The sequence below is a fragment of the Sphaerodactylus townsendi genome, linkage group LG06 (assembly GCF_021028975.2).
Source record: "Sphaerodactylus townsendi isolate TG3544 linkage group LG06, MPM_Stown_v2.3, whole genome shotgun sequence".
Taxonomy (NCBI): Eukaryota; Metazoa; Chordata; class Lepidosauria; order Squamata; family Sphaerodactylidae; genus Sphaerodactylus; species Sphaerodactylus townsendi.
The window spans coordinates 47790614-47817955 of NC_059430.1; the positions used below are offsets into that span (position 1 = coordinate 47790614).

Consider the following 27342-nt stretch of genomic DNA (forward strand, 5'->3'; position numbering starts at 1 on the left):
ATGGAGGATTTTCACTTAAAAAATTTTTTAGCACTTCCCTCATTGCGGGAGGGTGGGAGGGCACCAGAGCAGTGTCCCATCCCTGTCCCCCGCCTGACAGCTGTGGATTGGGCTGTAAAACTGAATTTTGATTTATGTATTGTTAAAAGGGCCAAGAATGAATTGATACATGCAAGAGCCAGTTGTACATTTTATATATGACTGTATTTTTTGTACACAAACCCAGTTATTTTTAGAGCTCTACAGAGTTGTAGTCACTTGCTTTGCCCTCTTCCAGCATCCCAAATAAATCAAATGAATGGAAAAGGAAATGAAGAAAGAAAAGGTTTTCTACACTTACCAGTATTCCTGTCCCACAAGATGCATTGGCTCGATCTGGATTTCTATAATTTTTCTTGCCTTTTTAATCAACATATGTGATGTTCCAAAAATAGACCCTTCTCCTTGATTATCACAACAGAGTCCAAAGGAACAGTCCCCTGCCCAACTTCTAAAATGTGACCATATGCCATATTTACTAAATTAAAGGAATAGTTACTCAGCATTATATCATTGCTCTTCCACTGTCTGTATGTTTAATCATTTTGGATCAGATTTCAGATTAAAGCTAATGTGAGGAAGTGTGATGCTGCATGTTAAAGTACTGAGAGTTGTCAGTCAATTAATATTGGCATCCCTAAATATGCAGATTTATTGTTTACAGAGAAAGACGCTCAATGACAATAAGCAAAAGAAAATGCTGGAGAAAATAGAGCTATTGGAAGCCAAGAAAGAAGAATTGGAAACCGAGAACCAGGTGTTGAATAGGTAACTGTAAACATTATTTGTTCAGATTACAGTATGCTTCAGCAATGTGGTGACTGCCGGTATGATAAAACAATATTGCTACATGATTGGGGGTATTAGTTGCTTCTGCACATCTGAAGAAAATGTCATTTTTAAGACATTTACTGGAAGGCTAATTATCTTTTACTGTTTGTTTCAGACAGAACGTTCCCTTTGAAGAACATATTCGCCTTCAGAAAAGGTTAAAAGATTTGCAGCGCAGACATAATGAATTTCGCCAGTTAATTCTGTCTCCTAACATCCCATCCCTGAATCCACTCAGCTTGTTGTCTTCAGCTATGGTTCCTGGACCTGAGGCATCCTTCTCGCATCTGCAAGTGGGTGACTTGTTGCATTACAAATCCCCAAACAAATCCCATTTTATTGGGCAAAAGCGATCACATATGCAGTAATAAACGGGGAAAGTGAAGGATACTCTAAAAGCTGCCAGGGATGTGTTTTCTGAAAGTTTTGAATACCTGATACTATCAAGCACAAGTACACGTGCGCGCGTGCACATACACACATAGTATCTTACGTGTGGTTATGAATGTCAGTGATAGATTCAGAATCTAGACAGCTACTTTTAAGTAATACTCAACAGCTTGTACAAATCTACTGCATGGTTTGTTTGTTTGTTTGTTTGTTTGTTTGAGCCCTTTGTCCTATCCTAAACTGCATTCCACTGTGGCTTGGAGAGGGCAGAGTTTTTTCTGGGAACTTTTTAATTTTTTCTAGAGCCTCAGGGGCTACCAACAGCAGATTGGCAGGTAGAGCATCTGGAGCAAGAGCGTATGCTTCTTTCAATGCAAAAGACAAAGGGGAGAGAAAATTCTGCTGTAGATTTAAAGAGTTGGATAAGAAAGTGATTGCAGCGGTACTGGAAGATGGGCAGAGGGTTACACTTAATTGCTTGGAGGATGATTGACCCTTCCTGAGTGACCTTCTACCCACCTCTGGCTTGGAGAACTGCTGTTCTAGAAATAGAAATACAGCGCTTTCTTGGGTGTGCAGGTCTAGTGGTCAAAAATCTTATAGTTTCCATATTCATTTCCTTTACCATACATGAATCTGAACTTTTGGGGTTAAGCAGTTAGAGGAACACTCCTAATTGACCAATGCAGTGTGCAAGTAAACTGCAATCCTCAAGGCCACAATACCCTTTTGATGGTGGTCTTCAGTACTTTTAAGTTACTCAGACTCATAAGTCCTGCTTCCACACCATGTTGCACTGGCATATTTTAGTACAAGTAAAAAAGACATAAGCTTGAAAACAGAGTGCCTTTTCCACAGATGACATCTCTATAATCTGCTTCGTCACAAAAGTATTGTTCAGCACAGATAACCTGTGAACGCTACTAAATGTCCTTTCCTCCTTTGGTTTGCTTCTTCACTTCAAGGAAGAACAGCATCAAAGAGAACTTTCCCTGCTTCGCAAACGCCTGGAAGAACTAGAAACCACACAGAGGAAGCAGTTGGAAGCACTTGGTGCCTCTACTGAACGAGTTAAATCAGTAGCAAGTAATGACTCTAAAAAGCATCTTGAAGAGGATGATCTAGCTGAGAACTCTAAATGGGGTCCTAAAGTAAACTATTAGTCATCAGATGCTCATTATCCTTTGCCAAAAGCATTCACATCTCAAAGTGCCTTTAACCAAATGAAAGATCTAAGCATATTTTGAATTACAGATTACTTTAAATCATAACAATAATGCAAGTAAAACAATAAATTTTGAATAAAATATCTTCTAATTTCATGTAATATCTTCTAGTTTCATATAATAAGGATAATCATGTTGTACTATCTTTTCTAACAATGTTTGTGAAGCTTTTGTATGCAAACATTTCTTGTAAAACATTCCCTTTTTATATATCTCCATCTTACAGCAGTAGATTACTGTGATGTGGAAGTGGGCATCATATTAAAATGCTGAATAACCAAAATTCAGCTTATGTGATTATAACAGCTTTGTAGACAGACTACAAAAGCAGATGAAACTTTCTAACTTTACACAACATACATGATTATTTGCACTTTTACACAACATTATGGAATATTGAGAGAAAACAACAAACTCTTTTAATGATCATAAATGAAGTATGAATATTTGCTTTTACCTTTTTACAGAGACAATTGTATGTGATGCAAAGAAAAAGTTTGTTAACAGTGATCAAATTTTATTTATTATATTTTTCTAAAATGTACTACCTGGTTATGGCGTTTTCATTTAACTACAGCAGTGGGTTGGGGTTTGAAACTTGGAAACTAGGTTTTTTGTATCCGGAGTGCCTCTGTTTCTTTTTGACTGTGCATACATTCTCATAATGCATCTAAAATTACTTCATTTTTGTTCCGTATGTGCAACAGTGGAAATATGAAAAGGGGAAACCCAGATTTCAACAGATAACCCACATGCAGGTTCATCTTATTTGCCGAACACAAGATATATCTTGTTTTTCTACCACAAAGGGCGAATATCCAGAGCTGTGCAAATTTCCTTTCTGGTAAATATAACAGGCATTATTCTAGGCCTGAATCAGGACCTCAATCTCTCTTGAAGCAGAAACTCAGTGCTGCTGAGAGACAGCTAAGAATAGATCAATCCCTTCTTGTAGTCTTGATTACTTTGATCAAGCATCCCTGCAAAATTTACTAATTCAGTGGACTAACCACATGGTAAGAACATTAAAGTATCAGAAGGTATAGCGTTTTGAGGGACATCAAGTGCCTTCACCGTGGTCTTCGCATGAATGCAAAAGAGTTGCTGTTTTTATAAGCAGATATTTCTGCAAGACAGAAAAGAAAGCTCATGACTCAATAGGAGGGACTTACTGGTTTATCTGAGTTGCTCAAGTACTGACAACACAAATAGAAGCATCCAAGTACAATTACAGCAGTGATGATCTTGGTTAAAGTTAAAACAGTTGTCACAGAGACTTTAGTTAAAAGTTTAAAATAATGCAACTGTTTCTCACTGGATTTCCAAAACCTACCAAACAGGAGATAACATCCACCATCTACAAGGAGGTTTTATGAACTGAAATTGAATTGTTTTGTCGTATGACCTAGAGGGATGAAGATTGGCCCCTGTGCTTTAGAGTTTTTGACAACTTCTTGTTAAGTTTGTCAGCTAGTTATATTAAAGTTCATTTAGTTGCCATTTCAGCTTTTCACACAGGTGTGGATGCTTCATCCTTTTTTCTAATCCTTTTCTCAAAAGGTTCTTGTGAGGACTGGCTAATTTGTACCCACCAGTCAAGGTCTCCTGTGGCATTTATTGCTTGTTCTAATTCACTGGATGGCTAAGCCTGTGGCCTCTTGTGACTTAGCCAATGTTTCTTTTAAGACAGCTTTCCTTATTGTGATTACTTTGGAGAGTTGGGAGTTTTCAGGTGCTTTTATGTGATTCTTAAGATGCGTCAAAACAATGTGGTGCTCGGACCTAGTCTGGAATATTTGCTGAAGGTTGTCACCTCTTTTCATATATTCCAAGATATTATACTGCTGGTGTTTCTCCCAAACCCCACTTCAGAATCAGAAAAAAACTTTACACACACTGGATGTTCACAGAGTCCTTTTATTTTATTTGGAAGGGTCTGCAGGTTTTAGGAAGAATTGAAATCTTTATTTGGAATGGAATGGAAATTTTATTTATATGCTGCCCTCCCCTGAAAGGCTCAGCATAATAGCCACATCAATCAGCATAATAATCATAATATCAGCAACAACATCAAACAAACAACATCTCAAAGCAAAATATCAGTAATCATGACACAATCAACATAACTTTTCAGAACATAACAATCACAACATAATAGCATAATAATATAACATCATAAACATAATATAACATCAGGCAACAAAAATGACACTAGATATAACATCATGGCTAACAATGTGAGTAAACTCTGATGGCAACTTTCTATTCAATAATCAATTTACAGAACACAACCTAGGACTAAACAACTATACAATTCATTGCAGTGTTAGCATAGTAAATTAAAGCTAATAACTAAACAGCCTCTCATCACTCCTATATCTAACCCTACCTACAAAACTGCCAACAGTATAACAGTTTCACTACCTAAACTGCTATCATAACAGGAGGGAAAAACCTTCCATTGTACCAACCCCAAAAGCTAACAAGAGAACAGTGTCCACGCTGCCGCCACCATGTTTCTGCTGGGCAACGCCCAGCTTTGGCTGCCAAGTAAAAGTACTGAGTGGAAGTGGGAGTCTCAGCCGCCGAGTGGGAGTTAGAGTCTCCTGCGTATTGTATGGGGGCCCCTGCCACAGGCCCCCACCGCCTTCACTATGTTTCTGCTGGATACGCCCAGCCTCGACTGCCAGGTAAGAGTCTCTTAAGCCACAGGAGGTGGTGATGGCCACTAACCTGGATAGCTTTAAAAGGGGCTTGGACAGATTTATGGAGAAGTCAATCTATGGCTACCAATCTTGATCCTCCTTGATCTGAGATTGCAAATGCCTTAGCAGACCAGGTGCTTGGGAACAGCAGCAGCAGAAGGCCATTGCTTTCACATCCTGCATGTGAGCTCCCAAAGGCATCTGGTGAGCCACTGCGAGTAGCAGAGTGCTGGACTAGATGGACTCTGGTCCAGGCTTGTTATGTTGTATAGAGGCCTCTGCCACAGACCCCCACCATTGTTGCCATACTTCAGCTGGGCATGCCCAGCCTCGACTACTTGTTTCAAGGGTCCAAGAAAAGGTTGTAAGGCTTCCACCCTGATCATATCCAGGTGGGTTGCTCAGGCTATTCTGAATGCATATACTATCACTCAGGTAGGCTGTCCTTCAGGGGTTAGGGCACATTCCACAAGATCATAGGCTGCCTCAGCTGCTTTCTGGTCGAATGTGGACATTGCTGACAACTGTCGAGCTGCTACATAGTCCTCATATTTGACATTTGTACACCATTATGCTTTGAACATTGATTTACAAAGGGAAGCAGCTGTGGGAAGAGCAGTTTTTAATTTGTTATTTACATGAATTGAAGTGAACTGTTACTTACCATGGTGGATGTTCTTGGCACTTTTTTGATAACAGCCTCATACCCACCATCTAGAGTGCAAAGCTTGCTGCTCTGCCATGTGGGACTGCACAGTAGACTACAAAGATGAAAAACAGGGCTGCACTTACCTGTAACTATTGTTCATTAAGTAGTCTTCTGTACAGGTACACAAACCCTCCCTCTTGCCCCATCATGGGTTGAATTGCCTTGGTTGAATTTTCAGGTTGAATTGCCTTGGAAATGGTCAACAACAGTGGGAGAACTGAGAGGGTTGCTCCCTTCCCATCCCTTCCAGAGTTAGCTTAGGTGTGAAAGTCTCAGCTCCCAAAGTGAGGGGGAGGACTGACTCTGGAATTTGTGCCATGCTTCAGGAAGCTTGTTATTCCAGTCTGCAGCCAGCCTGCACATGCACAGTCCCATGTGTGCCTGCACAGCAGACTACTTGATGAACAACAGTTACAGGCAAGAAGAACCTGTAAGAGTTATACCCCCTTTCTCTCCAGAAGGAGCTTACAAGCTCCTTTCCCTTTCCACAACAGACACCTTGTGAGGTAGGTGGGGCCAAAGGAATTCTGAAGAATTGTGATTAGCCCAAGGTCACCCAGCAGGAATGTAGAAGTGTGAAAGTTATCAAGTTCACCAGATAAGACTCTGCCACTCATGTGGAGGAGTGGGGAATCAAACCCAGTTCTCCAGATTAGAGTCCACCTGCTCTCTCTTGTTCACAGTTGAAAGCTCTAATTCCTACTAGAACCAACTTCACAGCTGTGCTTCACCTTACACTTGGCTACTACATGTCTCACGAATAATCAAATAAATACTTTAAATATCTTCAAAACTAGAGACCTCAAGGAGCCTGGGCTATCTAAAAAAATCTCCTCTAGTATGAACCACATCCTCCTTGCTTACCCTCCCTTTCTCCTGCTCGCAAAATCTTCTAAAAAATCTGTAGGAAACAAGCCACTAATTTATGTACACTACAGAATTTGAGGGCAATGAGCCTCTAATTCAACATGAAGCACTGATTTAGCAGCCTTTATGCCAGAGCTGCTCTAATACCGGAGGTTGAGAGAGTAGGTCTGAAAAACCTGGGATATTTTCTCAAGTTCTATATATTCTCCATTCTGGTGATCAGGTAGTGATAGAGCAGTTGAGGCTCCTCCTCCCCTCCTCCTCCTCCTCCTTCTTCTTCGCTGTGCCTGAAGTTTTGGAGCTTCTCCAGGGGAGCCTTGATGTGGGGTATCTTGTTCAGTGAGGTGACTACTCTCCCTGAAAGGCTGCTCATACATAACTTGGTTAAATGACTGCAGCACATGCCTTACCCATTACATTGCTACATCAGTATAATGGCCAATTCTTGGGTAATTGGTGCTATTATTTTTTTCCTGACAAAATTTGCTGTCTTGGACTTATTCTGGAACTTTGCAATATATGTTAACCCAAATCACCTACTGAACAAAAAGACAAATTAGCTGACTAAATCTCAAATATTTTTATTTGAAATATAACATCTTACATAAATATTGAATGTATTTACCATTTGCATTTACATTTCTTATAGAGTTGTTTAAATTTTACAGGGCAGGTGTTCTATTTATAGTGCAGCTAATATGTATTGTACGCATGGGAGCTATTTACCTTATAAACATTTTAAAGTATGCTCAATTTGTTTTATGCAGCTTCATTTAGTGTGCTACATGGTGTCCATCCCTGTAATACACCATTATTTAGTTTCTTTGAATGATGTAATACTCTGTAAATATAAAATCAGCCAATCATTGTACAATACTATGTGTACTCACAGTAGTTTATATAAGGTTAATAAGGAACTCTTCACCAAACTGAGTCAGAAAAAGCTAATTTTTAACTGAAATGGCTATTTTTGACTATTATTAGTTTGATGACATTTTTGCACACTCCAGCAGGTAAAAGGCAAATAAGCCCCTTTTTTTGCCTTTCCTGATATTACAGGTGTCATGGAAGAGAGTTATTCCAGTGGCTCCTCTAATGCCTACTCTGGTCAGTATGCAGCAGTGAATGTTATGGGTGCCTTGACCTGCATTCTTTCATAGCCTACTGAAAGGAAGGCAGAGAACCTGACCAGTACGGATCTCAAGGTGACAGGCCAGGAAAGAAGTGGATGGAAATATTACACATTTCTACATTATACTTATGATCTCTGTATGGTACTATTCAACCCTTATCTCACCTGAGTTTTCATCACAAGTGGCCATTATTGGTTGGAAAGTAGAGTTAAGAAGGACTCTTTCTGCATAAGGGGATATAGAAAAACCTTCTCATAGGAATATATGGTACTTCTTCCTTCCTCCTTTCTGTCACCCCTGCCTAAATGCACTACACTGTCCAGCCAGATGAAGTCATCTTGGACCTTGCTCGCACTGGCTCATTGACCTTTAAGGTACAGGCCATGTGCAAGAGGAACATGTATTTGTGCTTATGTAGAAATAACTGAGAAGAACTTTAAGGCCAACATTGAACAGTCATAGCTCAGAGAGAATACAGACTATTTAGGCAAGCTGCCCTAGAAAGCACCACTTGGTAAATAAAATGGAAAGAGACTAATTTACGGAAGGTTTGTAGCTCTAGGACATAGTTTTTAAAAACCCTACATATATAAACAATACTTGCCATGATAAAAGTCATACATAATGTCTTAAAACACTGCCAGTTTTTTCACTCTACAAGGCAGCTCCATTTGCAGTAGAAATTGTCTGTGCAGATGTGCATCTGCATGCGTGTCTACAGCTGCAATGAAGTGCTTCTTTAGGCCATGTCATACATTAAACTTCTGCTACAACTTGGGTTGTATTTTCCCATCTGGAATCAATAGCTGCTGTGTGCAACTAGTTAGGCTAGAAATGGATAGGGCCAATAATTTTACTTCTTGAATTGAAGCAGCAGTTTTCAAAATTCCTTCGATCATATTTATGGATCATTCACCTCTTCTACTTTCCATTGGCATTTTTTCTTGTCATCAGCCAAAGCTCTTATATTCAGGAGCTGATTCCATGCTTCTTCCAGTTCTTGCTTTTTCTCCAATTTATTCAGTATCTATGGGAACAAAGAAGTGTGTGCTTGAAAAAATAGCACATTCTTTCAATCCTGAAAATACCAGGAAAAAGATCAGCAAACCATGCCATTGAAGACAAGGCTATTTCTGCATCTTTAAAAAAGAAATCCTTCTCAATCACAGAATGAACTCTACAGCTGCAGAAGACACACTTTTCAGTTAAAATTCCTCAGCGTTTTGATAAAATGAAGTCCAAACTTGCATAGTACGTGCTACAACAACTGCAGCAAAGGGCTTCCAGAGCTAACAGACACGAGAGGAAAATGAGGTGTGTGGAACCTGTCCCTTTGCTGTTGTATACAGCAAAATGTATACTGGGCTAAAATGTTTACCTGTCAAAAAGGCTCTAAAATCGCATTCTCGGTAATACTGAATTACATGATTGGAGATGCTTCAGACTGCACCTCAAGAGCTTTAGATGACATGCCTTTCCACTGCTGTCCATGGATATGCAAAAGACATTCAGAGAAGTGCACTGAAACTGAAAACTACAGGACGTGTAAAGTGGCCTACATTTAGGGTCTGTGACATCCAGAGCTTGAAATGTGGATGTATGAGTGAATGCAACACTAGTAGCAATGTTGTCCACCTGAGCTGAAATGTACCGGGGGGGGGGGGGGGGGTTCTGAAGGTTGTTGAATGTGGCATTAATCTGTTTACTTTTTAAAATCCCTTCATTTCTGCCTGGAACAGGTTCCTGTTTTTATTTCCCTACCAAACAGCTTTCCTCTCTCCTCACTGAAGCAATACTGCTTCACTCACTGAAGCATTACCTTCTCTACATCCACAGTTGTCCAAAATAAACTTTCCATTCCTCATTTAGCCATGCCCTGTGTGTGTGTGAAGTACGGTCAAGTTGCAGCTGACATGGCGACTCTGTAGGGTTGTGAAGGCAAGAGGTTAACAGAGGAGGTTTGGTTCTGTATCGTGATCCTGGAATTCCTTAGTGGTCTCCCATCCAAATACTAACCAGGGCCGATCCTGTTCACTTTCTAAGATCAGGATACCCCAGCTCATCCAGGCCATTCCCTGTAAGTCCTTAAAATGCAGCATTACGTGTGCTAATAATCCTACCCAGCATCTGTTTCCATAGTGGCTAACTGAGCCCACAACTTCAAGCAGGGCATGTAGGCCAAAGTCTCTCCAACTGTTATTCAAGTATATAATGCTACCTTTGAAAATGGGGGTTCCTTTAAACCAGTGGTTCTCAACCTTCCTAATGCGGTGACCCTTTAATACAGTTCCTCATGTTGTGGTGACCCCCAACCCTAAAATTTATCCATTTTACAGATGGAGAACACAGATGCAGAGAGTCGACCCCTGGTTGAGAACCACTGCTTTAAACCGTCTTGGACAATAACCATTGATTGATTGATCCTCCGTGAATTTATCTAACCCCTTTTGAAACCCTCTTAAGCCACATTTAAATGTGATGCTGGAAAAGCAAATTGCTCTCTCCTGAGATTCTGAACAGTCTCAGTGTGTAACAGACTTCCCTCTGTGATACACCTCTGAAGATGCCAGCCACAGATGCAGGTGAAACATTAAGAACAAGATCCACCAGACCATGGCCATACAGCCCGGAAAACCCACCAGAACCAGTCTCAGTGTCTTTTTAAAACTGCACTGCAACCTGTGGAAAGTAGCTATGCATGCTTAATTTGCACTGAAGAGATCTGTAGTCCTTGCAGATATTATGCTCACATGCTACCTAAGGACCCACAGCTGCTTTGCATAGTTTGTTGGACAGTTTAAATAATATTCAGAGCCCATCCTAAAATCCACTGGTGAGTTCTTTCACCACATCAGCATCACTCTGCCACCCGGTTTATGCTAATGGCAATCCCTAGAATCTGTGCTAGTGAATTTCACAAGTTAACAATGAATTGTTTGAAGTAGTATTCTTTTTTTCTGTCCTGAGTCTACTGTCCAACCACCTCATTAGGTGCTCCAAGTTGTTTCTTATTATGGAAGAGGGAGCATTTTAATTTCCCTCTTCTGTGTCCTTCTAACTCTACCTTATTGTCTTTGATAGAGGTGACCAGAATTATACATGATATTCCAAATGCAATTGCACCGTAGCTCTAAACAAGGCTATTTTGAAACTGGAAATCTTACTTTCAATATCTTGCACACTGCTCCTCTATTCATACAATCCTCAATACTTATTTATCAAAACATATGTGTAGATTATATTATAAGTAGAAATTAGTAGCTATCCTATACAAAGGTTTTATAGATTTAGAGCAGCAATTAGAAAATTGTCAATAATTATAGCTTTCGAGACTAGTTAAAAGGTTTGTTGTGCCTTGATTTGAGCCCAGAGCCAAATGTATATACATGTGAACTGAATACTACAACCATTCTCATCACTTATTGCCTGAGAAGCAGAAGTTGGAATATTTGTAAACAATCTGTGCCATCACACCAGCTCAGCCAGTCTGAGACAAAGACTTCACCACTACAAGCATAGTATGAAACAGATATCAGAGCATGTGTATTATGTCTACCTAGGCTAACTAGAGAAACACAGAGTAGAAGAACAGAGATCCTTACTTCATCAGAGTATTTTACTATGTATTTGTTAATTTCAGTCAATGCCTCTGCTTCTTTAAATTCATTTTCATGTTTCTGGAGAAAAAAGAAGAGAAAAAATCTTGTAAATTTTGTTTCTGAGTTGTAGTTATTATTGGAATTTTATAGTAATAAATAATTGATATGTAGGTGAAAGTAAATTGAAAGTACTGTTTTAATTTTTTAGAATTATTGTTTTTATTATTTTGTAAGCTGCCTTGGGCAGGTTCCTTGGAGAGGTGGCACAGAAATGCAGTTTAAAAATCACACCTTATAAATAAGCATTGCTCAGTAGCAGGGAGGTATTGTCAGTTGTACATGAGATGTGTCTTAGCCGGATTCTGCATGGTAGAAATATAATGGGTTGACGAAAGAAAATATTCCAGTTTGGAGAAGTACTTCACACTGGTCCCTTCCCCAGAGAGGGGCTGATCCATTATATTTCATCCAACCCCGGGTTTTTCAAAAGTCACTAAACTAGTGATCTTTTTGCAAAATCCTAGGTTGAAACCGCACCCAAGTGAACACCACAGGAGCCAAACACTTTCCCACCCAAACCCATTTTTCCTGTTTTCCCACCTTGCCTCATTTCTGTTTGGTTTTTGCTGATCTGCTGGACAGTATGACTCTCAGCCTGCCATTTCCCAACAAACAGAGCCATTGTGAGCAATGGCCCCATTTCCTTAAAAAAAAATTTTGGGGGGTGCTCCAAATAAGTAGCTACGCAGATGCACACCTTTGAATGTGGATGGGACATATTGCCTTGCTCCCTTTTTGGGCAGATGTTATTATTTTGTATATCACAAAGTTAAAGTGTGTGTGTGTGTGTGCGTGTGGGGGCGGGGTTTCCAGGCTTTATGTTTACATATGTTGTGGTTTCAATACCCTAAACTATTTTTCCACGCTGGATAAATCAAAGGGGCAAGTTCTGCTTGAGCTCCTAGTTGAAGTATCTAAACAAAATCAGATATGAAGGCAGGAAGCCAGCAAGGGAATGGGGGCTTGCCAGTGTTTTGCACTGAGTGTCACATGTATGACTATCTGCCACTAGGACAGAAGTCGTGGGTGTGCCCTCGCTGCAATGAGCTCCTGGCACTCAAGGAACGTGTCCGTTCTCTTGAAGCCAAGGTGGCAGACCTGGAGAAGCTGAGAGAGGCAGAGAGGGCAACAAACAAGGCTTTCAGGGACCTAGCAGCTGGGTCCCACTCCCAAGGTGACATCTCTTCAGATGTCATGGAGAATGAGAGTCTGGGTGACAGAGGGTGCCAGTCTGAGGTGGGGGAAGATGTTCCCTTAGATGGGACCCCTTCCTTAGCTAGTGGTCAGATATCCTCTCGCACTGAGGATACCCCTCGGGGAGGTGGGGGGCTCCTTGTAGTGGGTGATTCGATCATCAGGAATATAGAGAGTTGGGTTTGTGACAGGCGTGATGACCGCATGGTGACTTGCCTGCCTGGTGTGAAGGTTGCGGATGTCACGCTTCGTCTAGATAGGCTGTTAGACAGTGCTGGGGTGGAGTCAGGTGACATCTCTTCAGATGTCATGGAGAATGAGAGTCTGGGTGACAGAGGGTGCCAGTCTGAGGTGGGGGAAGATGTTCCCTTAGATGGGACCCCTTCCTTAGCTAGTGGTCAGATATCACTGCACTGAGGATACCCCTCGGGGAGGTGGGGGGGCTCCTTGTAGTGGGTGATTCGATCATCAGGAATATAGAGAGTTGGGTTTGTGACAGGCGTGATGACCGCATGGTGACTTGCCTGCCTGGTGTGAAGGTTGCGGATGTCACGCTACGTCTAGAGAAGCTGTTAGACAGTGCTTGGGGTGGGAGTCAGCAGTTGTGGTCCCACGTCTGGTACACCAATGACATTGGGAAATGTAGCCGGGGAGGTTCTGGAAGCTAAATTTAGGCTGCTAGGAAACAGGTTAAAATCCAGGACCCCAGGTGTGGCATTCTCTGAAATGCTACCTGTTCCACTTGCGCAGAGGCGAGAGCTAGGCAAAGCGGAGATACAGGAGTCTCAATGCGTGGATGAGAAAGGTGGTGCAAGGCAGAGGGTTTCAGATTTGTCAGGAACTGGGAACAGCACCCCGGGATAAGGCAGGCCTGTACAAAGGGGACAGGCTTCATCTTAACCAAAGAGGAACCAGGCTGCTGGCGCTCAACATTAAAAAGGTGGCAAGAGCAGCACCAAACTGATCACTGGGGGAAAGCTGACAGGAGCTGAGGTGACTTAGGTTCCGAGATACAGAGTCCATGGGGATACCCAGACAGAGAAGGAGGTTTTTCTAAATCAACCACATACAAGTGAGGAGCACAGCAATGTGATAAGTGATAGTGTCTACAAAAGGCTAGAGAGCAAAACACATAAATCTAGGTTAGGGACAGAGACAGAGTATACAAGTGTCTCTATGCTAATAATTAGAAGCATTAGGAGCCTAAAATGGGGGAGCTGGAGTACAGAGTTTTGAAGGAGGACATTGATATAGTGGGCATCACAGAGACATGGTGGAATGAGGGAGAACCAGTGGGATGCTGTTATCCCAGGTTACAGGAGAGCTCTACAGGAAGAGGATAGGACCCCAGGGCGAATTGGGGGTGGGGTGGCCCTCTACATCCAAAGAGAGCATGAGTGTCACATAAAATAGACAATGCAGAAGGGAGGGAGCTGAGTTCCTCTACAGAGATCACTGTGGATAATATCAATACCATGGGTGAAGCATAGTTTAACATTAAGAATATATTATAGTCCCCCTGACCAAAGCGCACAAGAGGATTCTGAGATGGAAAAAAGAAATTAGAGAAGACCAAACAAAAGCAAAAGGAAATGTATGGTCGGTAATGGTGATTTTAACTATCCCCATATAAACTGGAAAATGCATGTTCAGGTCATAGTAGGGAGAGAACATTCCTGGATATGCTAAAATGACCGCTTGACTTAGAGCAGATGGTTGTAGAACCAACCAGGGAGATGTGATCCTAGATCTAATCTCTATGGTGGGGACCCAGGACCTGAGTGCGGGAAGTCAGTGTTGTTGGAGTCGATAGGGGAACAGCTTAACCACAACAAGCTGTCAGATTCAGATATCTCTGCATGCGAACAAGTGACAACTACTAATGTAGTTACATTTGCCTTCAGAAAGGGGAAATTTCTCTCAAAGATGAGGGGATAGTGCACAGGAAGTTGAAAGGGAAAATCAAGAGAGTCAAAAAATGTCCAAGATGCTTGAGAGGTTATTCAAAAACACAGTCTTAAAAGCTCCAGCTGGAATGTGTTCCACAGGTTAGGAAAGGCAGCATACCCAGTCCAAAAGAAAGCCACCATGGTTAACAAGGGACGTTGAGGAAATTATTAGGAAAAAAAGATGTCTTTTAGAAAATGGAAGTCCAACTTAACTGATAGAAGAATACCAGAGAGAGGAACACAAACGGTGGCAAAAGAGAAGCAAGTTAGCTGTAAAGGTGAGGCAAAAAAAAGGATTATGAGGGAACGCATGGCTGTGGAACATCAAAACCAGCAACAAACAGTTCTTCAAGTACATCAAAAAAATCAGGAAGCCAGCAAGGGGAAGCGGTAGGCCCGTTAGATGACAAAGAAACAAAGGGTGTACTAAAAGATGACAGGGAGATTGCAGAGAAAAGCTGAATGAATTGCTTTTGCATCTGTCTTCAATCAAGAGGAGGTGAGAAAATTCCTGCACCTGAACCAAGCTTCTTAGGGAGGCGAATCCGAGGAACTAACGAAGATAGTGGTAGACAAGGAAGAAGTTCTGGCAGCCATTGATAGAAGCTAAATGCTACCAAATCCCTCTGGCCCAGATTGCATTCACCCAAGAGTTCTCAAAGAGCTCAAGCATGAAATTGCTGGATGTCCTCACTTTAATATGCAACTTATCCTTGAAATCAGGCTCCATCCCCGAAGACTGGAGAGATGGCCAATGCTTCACACCAATCTTTAAGAAAGGAAACTAGGGGGGACCCGGGAAATTACAGGCCAGTCAGTTTGACATCTGTTCCATGGTAAATTAGTATGAATCTGTCATTATTAAAGATACAAAATTATAAAACATGTACAAAAAGCAAGACCTGCTGAGAAAGAGTCAGCATGTGGCTTTTGCAGAGGCAAATCCTGTCTTACGTAAACTTACTAGAGTTCTTTGAGGATGTAAACAGGCATGTGGATGGCGGGGAACCAGTGGACATTGGTTCTACTTGGATTTCCAAAAGGCTTTGACAAAGTTCCTCACCAGAGACCTAACCAGAGAAACTCAGCAATGAAGGAATAAGAGGGGAAGTCCTCCTATGGATTAAAAACTGGTTGAGAAACAGGAAGCAAAGAGTGGGTGTAAATGGGAAATTCTCACAATGGAGAGATGTCAGGAGTGGGTGGTCCCCTAAGGATCCGTTTTGGGACCAGTGCTCTTTAACCTATTCATAAATGACCTGGAAGTAAAGGGTGGGTAGCGTGGTGGCCAAGTTTGCAGATGATACCAAATTATGTAGGGTGGTGAGAACCACAAAGGATTGCGGGAGCTCCAAGCAGGACCTTGATACAAATTAGGTGAGTGGGCTAAGAAATGGCAAATGCAGTTCAATGTAGCAAAATGCAAAGAAGTGATGCACATAGGGGGGCAAAAAATCCAAACTTCACATAACACGCTACAGGGGTCAGTGCTATCAGTCACAGAGACCAGGAAAGGGATTTGAATGCGTCTTAGTTGATAGTTCCATGGGAATGTCAACTCAATGCATTGGCAGCTGTGAAAAGGCAAACTCTATGCTGGGGATCATTAGAAAAGGAATTCGATAAATAAAACTGCAAAGATTGTCATGCCCTTATATAAAGACAGTGGATGCTGACCGCACTTGGAGTACTTGTGTTCAGTTCCTCTGGTCGCCACATCTCAAAAGGATATTGAAGAGATGAGAAATAGTGCAGAGAAGGGCAACGAGGGATGATTGAGGGACTGGAGCACCTTCCTTATGAGGGAAAGGCTGCAGCGTTTGGGACTCTTTTAGTTTGGAGAGGAGACGTCTGAGGGGATATGATTGAAGTCTATAAAATTAAGTGCATGGGGTAGAAAATGTTGACCAGAGAGAAATTTTTCTCTCTTTCTCCTGTCAATACTAAGAACCAAGGGGGGGCATTCATTGAAAATGCTGGGGGGAAGAATTAGAACTAATAAAAGGAAACACTTCTTCACGCAACGTGTGATTGGTGTTTGGAATATGCTGCCACAGGAGGTGGTGATGGCCACTAACCTGGATAGCTTTAAAAGGGGCTTGGACAGATTTATGGAGGAGAAGTCGATTTATGGCTACCAATCTTGATCCTCTTTGATCTGAGATTGCAAATGCCTTAACAGTACAGGTGCTTGGGAGCAACAGCCGCAGAAGGCCATTGCTTTCACATCCTACATGTGAACTCCCAAAGGCACCTGGTGGGCCACTGCGAGTAGCAGAGAGCTGGACTAGATGGACTCTGGTCTGATCCAGCTGGCTTGTTCTTATGTTCTTATGAAGTAGATTCTCCACCAATTGGAAGCACTCCCTTAGCAGAATGTGGAAACAGACAGAAGGGGGATTGTGGTGATGGGACAGCCAATCAGAACGCAGGAAAAATGGGATGTTTGAGCCTGCGTAGCTATGTTTGAATTGTAAAAAAGAAATGGCAGGTTCGTGCGAAGGGGAAGAACGAAAACTGATTGTTTCTCCCCTGACCTCAATTCAATTCCTTCATGGAAAACGGGCATCCATGGAAAGGAATAAAACAGACCCAGATTCAAAAAAACATGGATGCAACCTGCTATTATTATGCTGTGTGGAATGCACATTACTGAAGTCACAAGTGCGGGTGTATACAAAGAATTCTATAAGGTAGATCCTGAAACCTGGGGACTTCATTTCAACCATATAAAAATGATTTCCAATAGAAATAGTTGAATGATACCTTTGATTCCTGAGTTAAAAATTCTTCTAGATCTGAAGCAGACAGTGAAGGCAACTCCCTTATTGCTTTATAGTATGCTTTAACCTCCTCTTTATACAATGGGATATCCTTAGCATAAAGAAGTTTATTTGTTGGTGCTTCCTTTAAAAAAAAAGACAAGAACTTGACAATGTATTGTCAAAGGCTTTCACGGCTGAAATCACTGGGGTGTTGTGTGGTTTCCGGGCTGTATGGCCGTGTTCTAGTAGCATTTTCTCCTGGCGTTTTGCCTGCATCGGTGGCTGGCATCTTCAGAGGATCTTCAGAGGATTCTCTTAAGATGCCAGCCACAGATGCAGGCGAAACATCAGGAGAAAATGACACTAGAACACGGCCATGCAGCCCAAAAACCAAACACCCCAAGAACTTGACAAATGGTTATAGCTTTGAAGCAAAGAAATAAAAAACAACCACTCTATACATCTTAATGAGCATTGATGAGGCTTTGACATTAGCAGAGCATTGTTTGAACTGTATTTCAAAGACCACGCTTCTGGTTTATTTGTTCATCGTTGACCACTGCTCATTTTTAAAAAATTGTAGCAACTATGTGGCTGCTTGAAAGTCTTCAAAATAAAAATGCACACCGCACACTACTTTGCTTGTATTCCCCAGCCTACACAGTCTGTGCTATGCCCAGCTTTCTATAGCCTTGATAACCTTCTTCTGTTTGCCACTTGTCAGGGACTTCAGAAACAGTGACAGTAGGTTAACTGCTTGCCAAGATGTGACTGTTGGACTTGGAAGTTGTTGAGTGGGTCAGAGGTTGTGCAACCCCGAAAAATGAAGGATAAGGCTTGTCCACAGGTATGGGTGACTAGGCTTGCATTTGCTGGGTGCCATGGAGCCATTTCTCAGTCAATACACCATCAGGACTAATTTCTACATTGCAGCATCTTACAGAACATGCCCTCTGGGACACCATATACAAACCTGTGTGTCTTTGAAGCTTCAACCACAGCTACTTGCTTTGCAACAGGCAAGCTGATTTGTTTCCCATTCAGTAAAGCATTTAAACTTAAAAAGATTGTACATTTTAAGTTGTAAATTCTGAATTTTAAACACATTACACTTTAAAACATGCCTCATCGTTAGTGTAAGCCACTGCAGTGGAAACTTCAAACTAACCTCTACCTTCTCAAAACTTTTCTGCCTACTCAGCATTCTAGTCTTGTGGATTAGCCTAAAGTGTCTAATGGAGCACCAGTAATCTCTAAACCACATCTTAGAACCACTGATACACTTTTCTCTTGTTTTCAATGTACCTTAAAAATAGAAAACAAGAACAGAACTCAGTTAGGTTGCCAATACATTGCTGCAAATGTCTCCAGACAACTGAATGGCAATCACACGGCTGGTGCTCTCAATTTTGGCAATACCAACCACCTTTTGTGCAACAGAGGAAAGAGGGAATGTGTTCAGTTCCCTACCACCATTGTACTATACAGCTGACTACCAACCATAAATGAGGTGACCCAATTCAACAAAGATCATTTTATACCCAACCACAGTTGCTGAATGTGGGCTGTTTGTAAACTCCATCTGTATCCTGTCATGGGCCTGATTCAACAAGGGTCTCTCCACAGGGAAACTGGTTCTGGGTACAGATTATCCTTGCTGAGTAAGGGTTTTCACTGAAATTAAATATGCAGATTACTTGAGGAAGATCTAGAATAAAATCACAGACTTCAACTGGAGAACTACTACAGAGCAACTAGTTTGGAGGAGGTAGATTTGACTGCAGTAGCATCTTAAAGATCAATAAAGCTTTCAGGGTATGAGATTTCTAGAGCCAACACTTCCTTTCTCAGAGCTTTGACTCTGGAAAGCTCATGCCCCCAAAATCTGGCTGGTCTCTAAGGTGCTACTGCAGCCAAGTTTACCACTTTTTCTCCAGACCAACATAAGTACCCTCTGAAATTATTTTGAAAGACACAATCCAAGGAAAACAATCATATGAAAGTGAAATATTACCTTCCCTAGTTGCTGTTCTGACAGAGAAAAGGCATCCATAAATGCTTGAGCAATGACTGATAAACAACCATCAATATGTGGAGTTTTCTTAATGTCAAAGACAAACTGGGGATTCTTCAATATGTTCACCCAGAAACGAAGAGGAAGACTACTCAGGGAGAAAGGAAACATGTAGGTCAGTGGGTGATTTAAAGGCAATGCCATTAAACAGCACAGAGAACACTAAAAATAAAGAGAAACTTTTAAAACCCTTTTATTTCAATGCCTAACTCTGCAGTGAATTGAAGCTTTTGACTGTCCCAATCAATTGTCTCTGGTTCAACATCCAGAATACTGGCATTTCAGAGTCACAGAAATAACAGGTTATTTTTTTTCAAGAGATCTAGGTTTACAGCATCATGTAATTAACAAAATCAGTCAATTAATCAATTATATTTGCATGAGTTTATATTGGGATAAATATAATGTTGGGTTCAACCATGTTTTCCACTGATGAAAAAAGAAGGATGGGTTCCTTTGACCACTAAAAAGACTGTTAGGAACCATGAGACCTTCATATGCAAAGATCATGTGGAATAGAGAGTGGTAGAAGGGAGAGCAGTTGGGTGAGATGAATGAAATAACTGGTTGGATCCAACACATTACATTCAACACTGCTAATAATAAAGATCTAAAGGTACCCAAATGACACCTACAGATTAACAAAAATGGAGCCTGTATTTATTATTAGTAGAAGTAGTATGGTGGCTCAAATATACATAAGTTTTATTACATTTATGCCTTCCGCTTCCCAGCAAATTTTACTAGTGGACATATTAGGATTTGACTGAAGAAAGTACATGTTGTGGCAATAATCAAATGCAGATTACTCAGAGAGGTCTCCATCTTAGCCGATAACGCAGAGCACTTTTTAAATAAGTTTAGATGTTTGTGTAGGATAGTGAGATGGAATGTGCTTTTGCTACAGTACAGTGGTTATAAGTGCTGCGGCAGGGGCGCAGGGCGCGTGCATGCCCCAGGTGCAGTTTTCCCAGGCTCCACCCCTGGTGGGTCCCTTCAGTTTCAATATGGGGCCTGTCCCAGTCACTGTTGATGATATAGGTGGTGCACTAAGTAAATAAATTATTAAATAAACACAGTCACATAATTAACAGCTTGAGCAATGTACTGTCTACAACATATCACATTTCTGAAGAGTCTGAAGACTAGTAGAATTCCAAAGTATCCTGCTGTGAAAGACTGCACAAATAAATAAGGTTTGGAAGTGTAACCAAAAAAAAATGTAGTCACAAACAGAGTGGAAGTCACACACTGGACTGCAGTCCTAGCTACTTATCTGAAGAGTGTCAGCGTTTACAACTGCACTAACAAAAGTATTCAGTTCCACTCTTTAGATAACTATTTCAAACTAATAACTCTATACATAGAGTAATGTAATGTACTTAGACTAATATTTGCCTTGAAGGCTCTACTGGGTGGAAAGTCAGCCTAGAAATGGTTTAAACTAACAATATTATTATACTTTATTGAAGTCGTTACGGACAACGCAATGAAGGGACGAGACGCAGCGATATCAGGATCCGGTGGAGAGAAGCCAGTGGCGATCTAGCGTGATCCGTGGATCTGGCTAATCTGCCGAGCTGGGGTCCCTGGCACCTTTTATTAAGGGTTTGGGAAGGCGGGAGAGCGGGAGAAAGTTGCGCAATTCATGACTCATTGGGGCTGCGTACGTGCGGGAGGAAACGTTCCTGTCTGGGTCGAATCCACACTTGGGGGTCTTGTGACCCTTTGTCTGGGGCATCTTGTGACCTGTGAGTCAGAGGGGTCTTGTGATGGGTGTGCGTGTGAGCCCAGGAGGGGACAGATGGCGCAGGCATTCCTGTGAATTTTCTGAGGCTCTACTGGGTCTGCTGGCACACCCCAACACTTTATTTTAGATGCTAACACAAGTTTTCTCAGCTTACGTTACATAAATATACCTGTTAGTTTTCCATATATGAACCACATCAGGATCTGTAATTTTTTTATTTTCAGCCTGAGCATCCAAAAAATCAAAAAAATATTTTACAGCAATTGGGGCTTTATTGTTGGGCAAAGTCCATATGCTCCTAAAGAGCTTTTCCACAACTGAGTGAATTGTAATCTGAAAAGAAGGAAAAAATAGCTTTTATTGTTCACAGACAAAGGTTTTGTGAGATGTAGATAAGCCACCATCCCAATAATCAGCCCAATCTATCACAGGGCATTTGCACAAGAAGGGTATATTCCAAACACCCAAAGCTGATTAACAAAAAGATCAGCACTGAAATACACTCTCCCCAAATTTTATTTATTTATTTATTACTTAGATTTATACCCCGCCCTACCCCCGAAGGGCTCAGGGCGGCAACAACAATAAAAACTATTACAATAAAACATAAACAATTTTAATAAATAATTCAAAACAGTATACAAATTTAAAACAGTATAAGAGCTCAAAAAACAGATGGCGACTTTCACTTACATTATCTCACTTGAGACGGCTGCTTCTGCCAGCTGCCACTACCCTGGGCCCACTGCCCATGACCCCTTTAAGGCTCTGCTGCAGCCTAGCACCCCTGAAGAGCAGGTTTTAAAAATAATACGCTGGGAAGCATATAAGTTTTGAAAGCGAGAAAGAAGTTCTGCTCATGACAATAGAAAGGGGGGAAAGAATAATGTGTGCAACTGGGCGTGGGGACAATAAGAATCATGTGCCAGGGGGAGGGGCAGGGGGGCTGGAGGAGGGCGCTGTTTTATATTGGTACACACCTGAACAGATAAGCATCAACCTGGGTGCCTACTGGGTAATTGAAGTATGAGGCATCTCACTTCCATTGCAGTTGTATGGCCATGTGGGAAGTTCGATTCTAACAAGGATTCATTATTAGGTGCAGATGACTGCAATCTATTGAATAGCTCTGGGTACTTAAGTCATATCAATCTTCAGTGAAATTATACTATAACCATATGCTAGATTGAAGCCTACATCTATGAAGCTTCCTCTATTTTCTCTGGCCTAATCTGAAATAAATCCAAAGAGTTACCTTGGTAGATAGGAGTTTGGTGAGATACATCTCCTTAACTTTAAACTTTTGTTTTCCTTTATGTTTTGCACCATGTGCATCTTTGGCAGCTTCAGAATTTGGTAATATCTGTAAGAAAGGTTTTCACAGATGCTGATGAAACAATAGGAATTAAATGTTTGAGGTAAGTTAAATATAATTAAGTACAGCTGACTTACCAGATGGCAATAGTTTTCAGAAGAGTATTCCATATCTGAGCAGCATGTCAAAAGAGAGGGAGAGGGGAGATTTAAGTGAAAAAGGCATAGTAAAGGAGTAAAGATTGTTAATTAGACAGAAGGCTATATTCAACAACTTTCCTATTCAAATTATCCAAATCTAATATTCACTTTTCACCAATTTAGGTGTCTACAGAAAGAAACCAAGACATCCATGTTTGTTCTCCATTGGTTCACGTACAACTGATGTGTTATATGGATGGCAGATAATAGATATCTGAAGAAATTAGCATGACTCACAAAAGTTCCTTTAGAAATAAAAGTTATTATGCCTTAGGTGCCACTTGACTTTTGTTTTCTTCTTGAACCAGCCTTGCTCACCACAAAGGCATTGCTCTGAGTCCAGTAGATATGGCAGCTAGATATTATAGCTAAATAGAGTTTTCATGTTTACAGACAGTACAGTTTTGAATTGCAGAAAAGGCAACCATCAATGAAGAAAGTTCTTTATACATTGTTACTACTGCAAAATATATTGCTTTTAATACCTGGTAAGAGATTTGTCCTTTGAAAGACCTTAATAATGGCTCCATCTAAAATCTGAAAGTGAAATATAAACATTTCTATAAAATATGCAGAGTCTTTATACTTCACATACCTTGTTTCTTTGTTATTAAACAAGGGAAAAATATGTGCTTTGCTCAGAAGTCATTTGAACAGAAAATAAAATGTAGCTGACTATTGCTGAAAGAGAGTGCTTGACTTAGCAAAACAATTCTTATACTTTTAAAAATTCTTACACTAAAATGAAATTTCATTATTTTTTAACCACTATGGCATTTGGGAAAAAATGGTTTTCAGACAAACTGAATTGCTGTATATTACCACAACTTTAAATAGTACTTTGGAAGTTCTGAAAAATAAAGACCTCAGTGCAGGCCTGCACAGCTCAAAGATTGTGGTCAGCTCCTTTTAATTATGTTTTAATTGTCTGCAGCTTGTTGGGATAATTCCAGAGCCTATTACTTATGGCCTGCTCCTACTTATGGAAAATCTCTGCTCTACACATGCCTTTCAACAATGCCGAAACTCCTGAATTATGGCCTTTATTTTGGTCTATTTTGCTTTTTGTCTTCTTGCATTCAAAGGCATGTAGAAGAATTGGTCTCATGTCTCATCTTTTCTCAGCCTATTGCAACTAGCCTCACCACCAGCGCCAGTGTAATGTGAAAAAAGCCTTCCTGTCGGAACAAACTTTGCTGTCTCTGACTGTTCCTTGTGTTGTCCTATCTGACCTGGGTCAGGGAGCTGTCTGAATGCACTGACAAATTATTTATGGAAGTAGATTCTGGGCAGCAGCAAACTTCCACTTCACCCACCACCATGCGGCTTGTCCCATTCATAGCAACCTGCTGCTGCCTGCCTACCAGCTCCCTCCAATGAGAAGTCAGAAGAACTAACTCTACTTGACCCCTAACCTCTTTAAAAACAACTATATATGCACACGCGAATTCCCCAACTCACAAATATTACAGCTTGAGAGAGTATGGCCTTCTTTTTATGGTTGTTTTTTTTTGCCAGGACAACCAAAATGGTAGCTGATCTATCACAAAGTACTTACACTGTTTTTAAACAGGCAAGAAAGACAATCCCCTCTGGTGGAAATGCCAGTAAATATCTTTCTTGAGCCATCAGGCATATCACAGAGCACTCCTGAAACCAACACTTCTTCAGGGTTGATTCACAGATTGCTTTTTTAAAGTTTACATTTAATAGTGGAATGTATGAATAAGACAAATGTCTTGGGAAATCTTCATACTGTTTCTGAGAGCCAGGATCTGCTATAGTTTCAAGTTGAGGATATCAGGAAGACTCCCACAGTACCTGCAACTTGACAGCACTTTCCACCACCCCCAATCTTAGTACACTGGCATGGGCATTCCATTATGTATTCCTAGTTCTACTGCATTGTTGATTTGAAGAAAAAGAATTGGATTTATATCTCCCTTTCTCTTCTGTAAGGAGACTCAAAGGGGCTTACAAACTCCTTTCCCTTCCCTCCCCCCACAACAAACACCCTGTGAGGTAGGTGGGGCATTGTTGCTTGCACTGTCATTCAGTTTTGTACTCCCAGTCCTATTGGATTGTTCATTCAGTGTCCTATACTGAATGATTACATTTGTTCCTTCTCCCTGTACTCTGTAATCTGCTTTGAGTCTCAGTGAGTGTAAAGGATTCAATGGTGTTGATGGTGAAGTAACCTTGAGTGCATTCCACAGCCCGGGCGATGGGCCAGATGCATCGGCGGAGACTTTATCTTTGCGCGGGAGATGAAGACTCCGTTCCCATGGGAAGCAGGAAGGGGGGATGGGGTGAATGGTGTTATAACCTGTGCTTCTGGCGGGAAGTGCCATTCCTGCCACTGCGTGTACTTGAGCTTTCTAAGATGTCTTAATAAATGGACTTTTACTCCCAAAAGCCTTTTTATTTCTGCTTCTATGGAATTTAACTTACATTGTGGCAGGAATCTTAATTCATCTATATTCCTGCAATGCAGTGGACCTCTTGTCTTCTGCGATGGAGAGGAGTTGAATGTTACTGCGGAAGGTCGCGGTAGCTCCCCAAAGAAGGGGCTCCGACCTTTCCCTTCTGGATCTGGAGGAACCCGGCAGGAGAAGCGGGGCCTCGCTGGTGGTTCTCTTACTCCCGATCACCTCATTATTTCCAGCCACGAAGTCTTCCTTTACTCCGGGTTGGAGCGAGGGGCGTGAAAGCGGCGCACCATGGGGACTTCCATGGAGTGCGTTTGGGGCGCTGTCTCATGGATCGAAGCCTGTGGATCCGGATCTCTCACCAAGTTTTAGTGTGGATTACAAACCTCAGATGCAACCTGTCATGGAGGGAGGCGGGCTTGACCACCTTTTCATCGCGGCAGCCTTAGGAATCCATTGAACGATTCCTGGACTCGTATTTTGGTGATGCTCCCAAGGGAACCAATCGCGTGGCATCAGCATCTTTGGGGCCCGTCCAAGCGACACCGGGACTAAACCTGGAATTGGGAGGGGTTATCCGTAAAATTTTTGCAAGCTTCCCAATCGGACCCCCCCAATCCTGCGCCAGCGACCGCTGAACCGCTGCAGGACCGCACGCCGGTGCCTCAGGGGAGCCACCGGTGGCCTACGGTGTCTCCGATGTCGGCTTCCAGGCGGCCTAATTTAAGAGTCGAAGAAAGCCTGCATTCCCCAAGCCGGACCGGTTTCCTCTCCCATCGAGAGGACTGGGATGAGGTAAGTGGGGCGACTCGCTTGAGATGCCCAAGCGGGCATGGGAACCCGTGAAGCGCCAGCTATGGGAGGAGGGAAGCGGGCACAGTTGCAGCAAGATGCAGCGAAAACCTGCAGAGGGACCGGGAACAGCTTAACGCCAGAGAGAAGTCCAGGCTTTCGAGTTGGACCGTGCCAAAGACGCAGCTCCAACGACCAATAATATGCCCAGAATCTGTCAGTCCATGATAAAGTCCTGGAACATTCCAGACTGGATTTACAAGCTGTTCGCACGCCAAAGCGCTTCAGGCTCTGCGCGACAGCATAGCGAGAGCTCACTGAAGCCCTTAAAGCGGAGAATTCCAGAACCTGGCTAGAATTGGAACGAGAAAAAAGCTGCTTTGCATGCGCACCAGGATGCATTGACTGCGCATGAGAGAGGGGAGCTGGCTGGCGCTTGGAGAGAGGAACTAAGGAGGCAGCAGACCAGGAAGCCCCAAGTTGGAGTCTATGCCATGGTACTGATCATGCCGGATTGCCAGGGGCCCGCGTGCACTGGGTCCTGCCACTCCAAGCGCCGTACCGCCAGCGCCCCCGATTCCGGCCCCGCGTTACAACCACGCAATTTTCCTGCCCAACCTCGCTCAACCCGCGCAACCACCTCCCCAGCAGGCGCCAAGAGGCGTCGAAGCGGGGCTACTATCGGCCCCCGATACCAGCCGTTGCTTGATTGGGACCGCTTCCAAACTTCCTACTTCATCTTGCAACTCAATGCCCACTTGGAAGACTATGATGATTTATATACCCGGGTCTGAGCCCGAGAAAAATACGGGACATCGGCTCAGTCCTGGATGGGGCAGCAACCCGACTGAGTTCCGTTGACTCTTTTGGATTTGCAGGATGAGGACTCTCGCTGGATGCCCGCATTCCTCCAGAAGCCTTAAGAGCTGGCAGCTTTCAAAGAGATCCAGGCGCCGAGAATGAAGCTATCCACGCACCATCAAAACCATCCAGCAAGGCAACCGCCCGTTTTGCAGGAATTTGCCCGTGGTAATTTCGCATGCGATGCGGCTTGCTCGACTTCCTCCTGCCGGTGGCTCTGAACGCATGGAAATCACGAGAATACTTCTCGGATGCTGTGGACGGACGAAGCTACGATGAAGCGGTGTTTTTAATTCCGGGTTCCTCGTACTATTGGCAGATTGGATCCAGTTGGGGTCCCAGAAGTAGGCGCTCTCGTTTGGAATACGGCTTCGTCAAGGAGGCCGCCCACGCCCAAAAACCACTCACTGTGTCCACCAAGTCAAGCCCAGCCAGCCCCTACCGAAACCACTCT

The 27342-nt window shown here is 42.3% G+C and overlaps 2 protein-coding genes across 5 annotated transcripts in view; one reads left to right on the forward strand and one right to left on the reverse strand.

Annotated features, from left to right (window-relative positions):
- CEP83 (centrosomal protein 83) overlaps nt 1–3030 on the forward strand; it is a 30108-nt gene extending 27078 nt beyond the window's left edge. For all 3 annotated transcript variants that reach the window (XM_048501417.1, XM_048501416.1, XM_048501415.1), the window contains exons 14-16: nt 704–807; nt 986–1163; nt 2226–3030. In XM_048501417.1, the coding sequence (XP_048357374.1) occupies nt 704–807; nt 986–1163; nt 2226–2423 (480 nt within the window). In that variant the 3' untranslated portion in view covers nt 2424–3030. The remainder of the gene's footprint in view (nt 1–703; nt 808–985; nt 1164–2225) is intronic.
- A 4302-nt stretch (nt 3031–7332) lies between these two features.
- Nucleotides 7333–27342, reverse strand: part of PLXNC1 (plexin C1) — a 93161-nt gene continuing 73151 nt past the window's right edge. For both annotated transcript variants that reach the window (XM_048501403.1, XM_048501402.1), the window contains 8 exons: nt 23292–23343; nt 22744–22778; nt 22547–22654; nt 21461–21624; nt 19482–19629; nt 17469–17609; nt 11503–11577; nt 7333–8927 (listed from right to left, as the gene is read on the reverse strand). In XM_048501403.1, the coding sequence (XP_048357360.1) occupies nt 8802–8927; nt 11503–11577; nt 17469–17609; nt 19482–19629; nt 21461–21624; nt 22547–22654; nt 22744–22778; nt 23292–23343 (849 nt within the window). In that variant the 3' untranslated portion in view covers nt 7333–8801. The remainder of the gene's footprint in view (nt 8928–11502; nt 11578–17468; nt 17610–19481; nt 19630–21460; nt 21625–22546; nt 22655–22743; nt 22779–23291; nt 23344–27342) is intronic.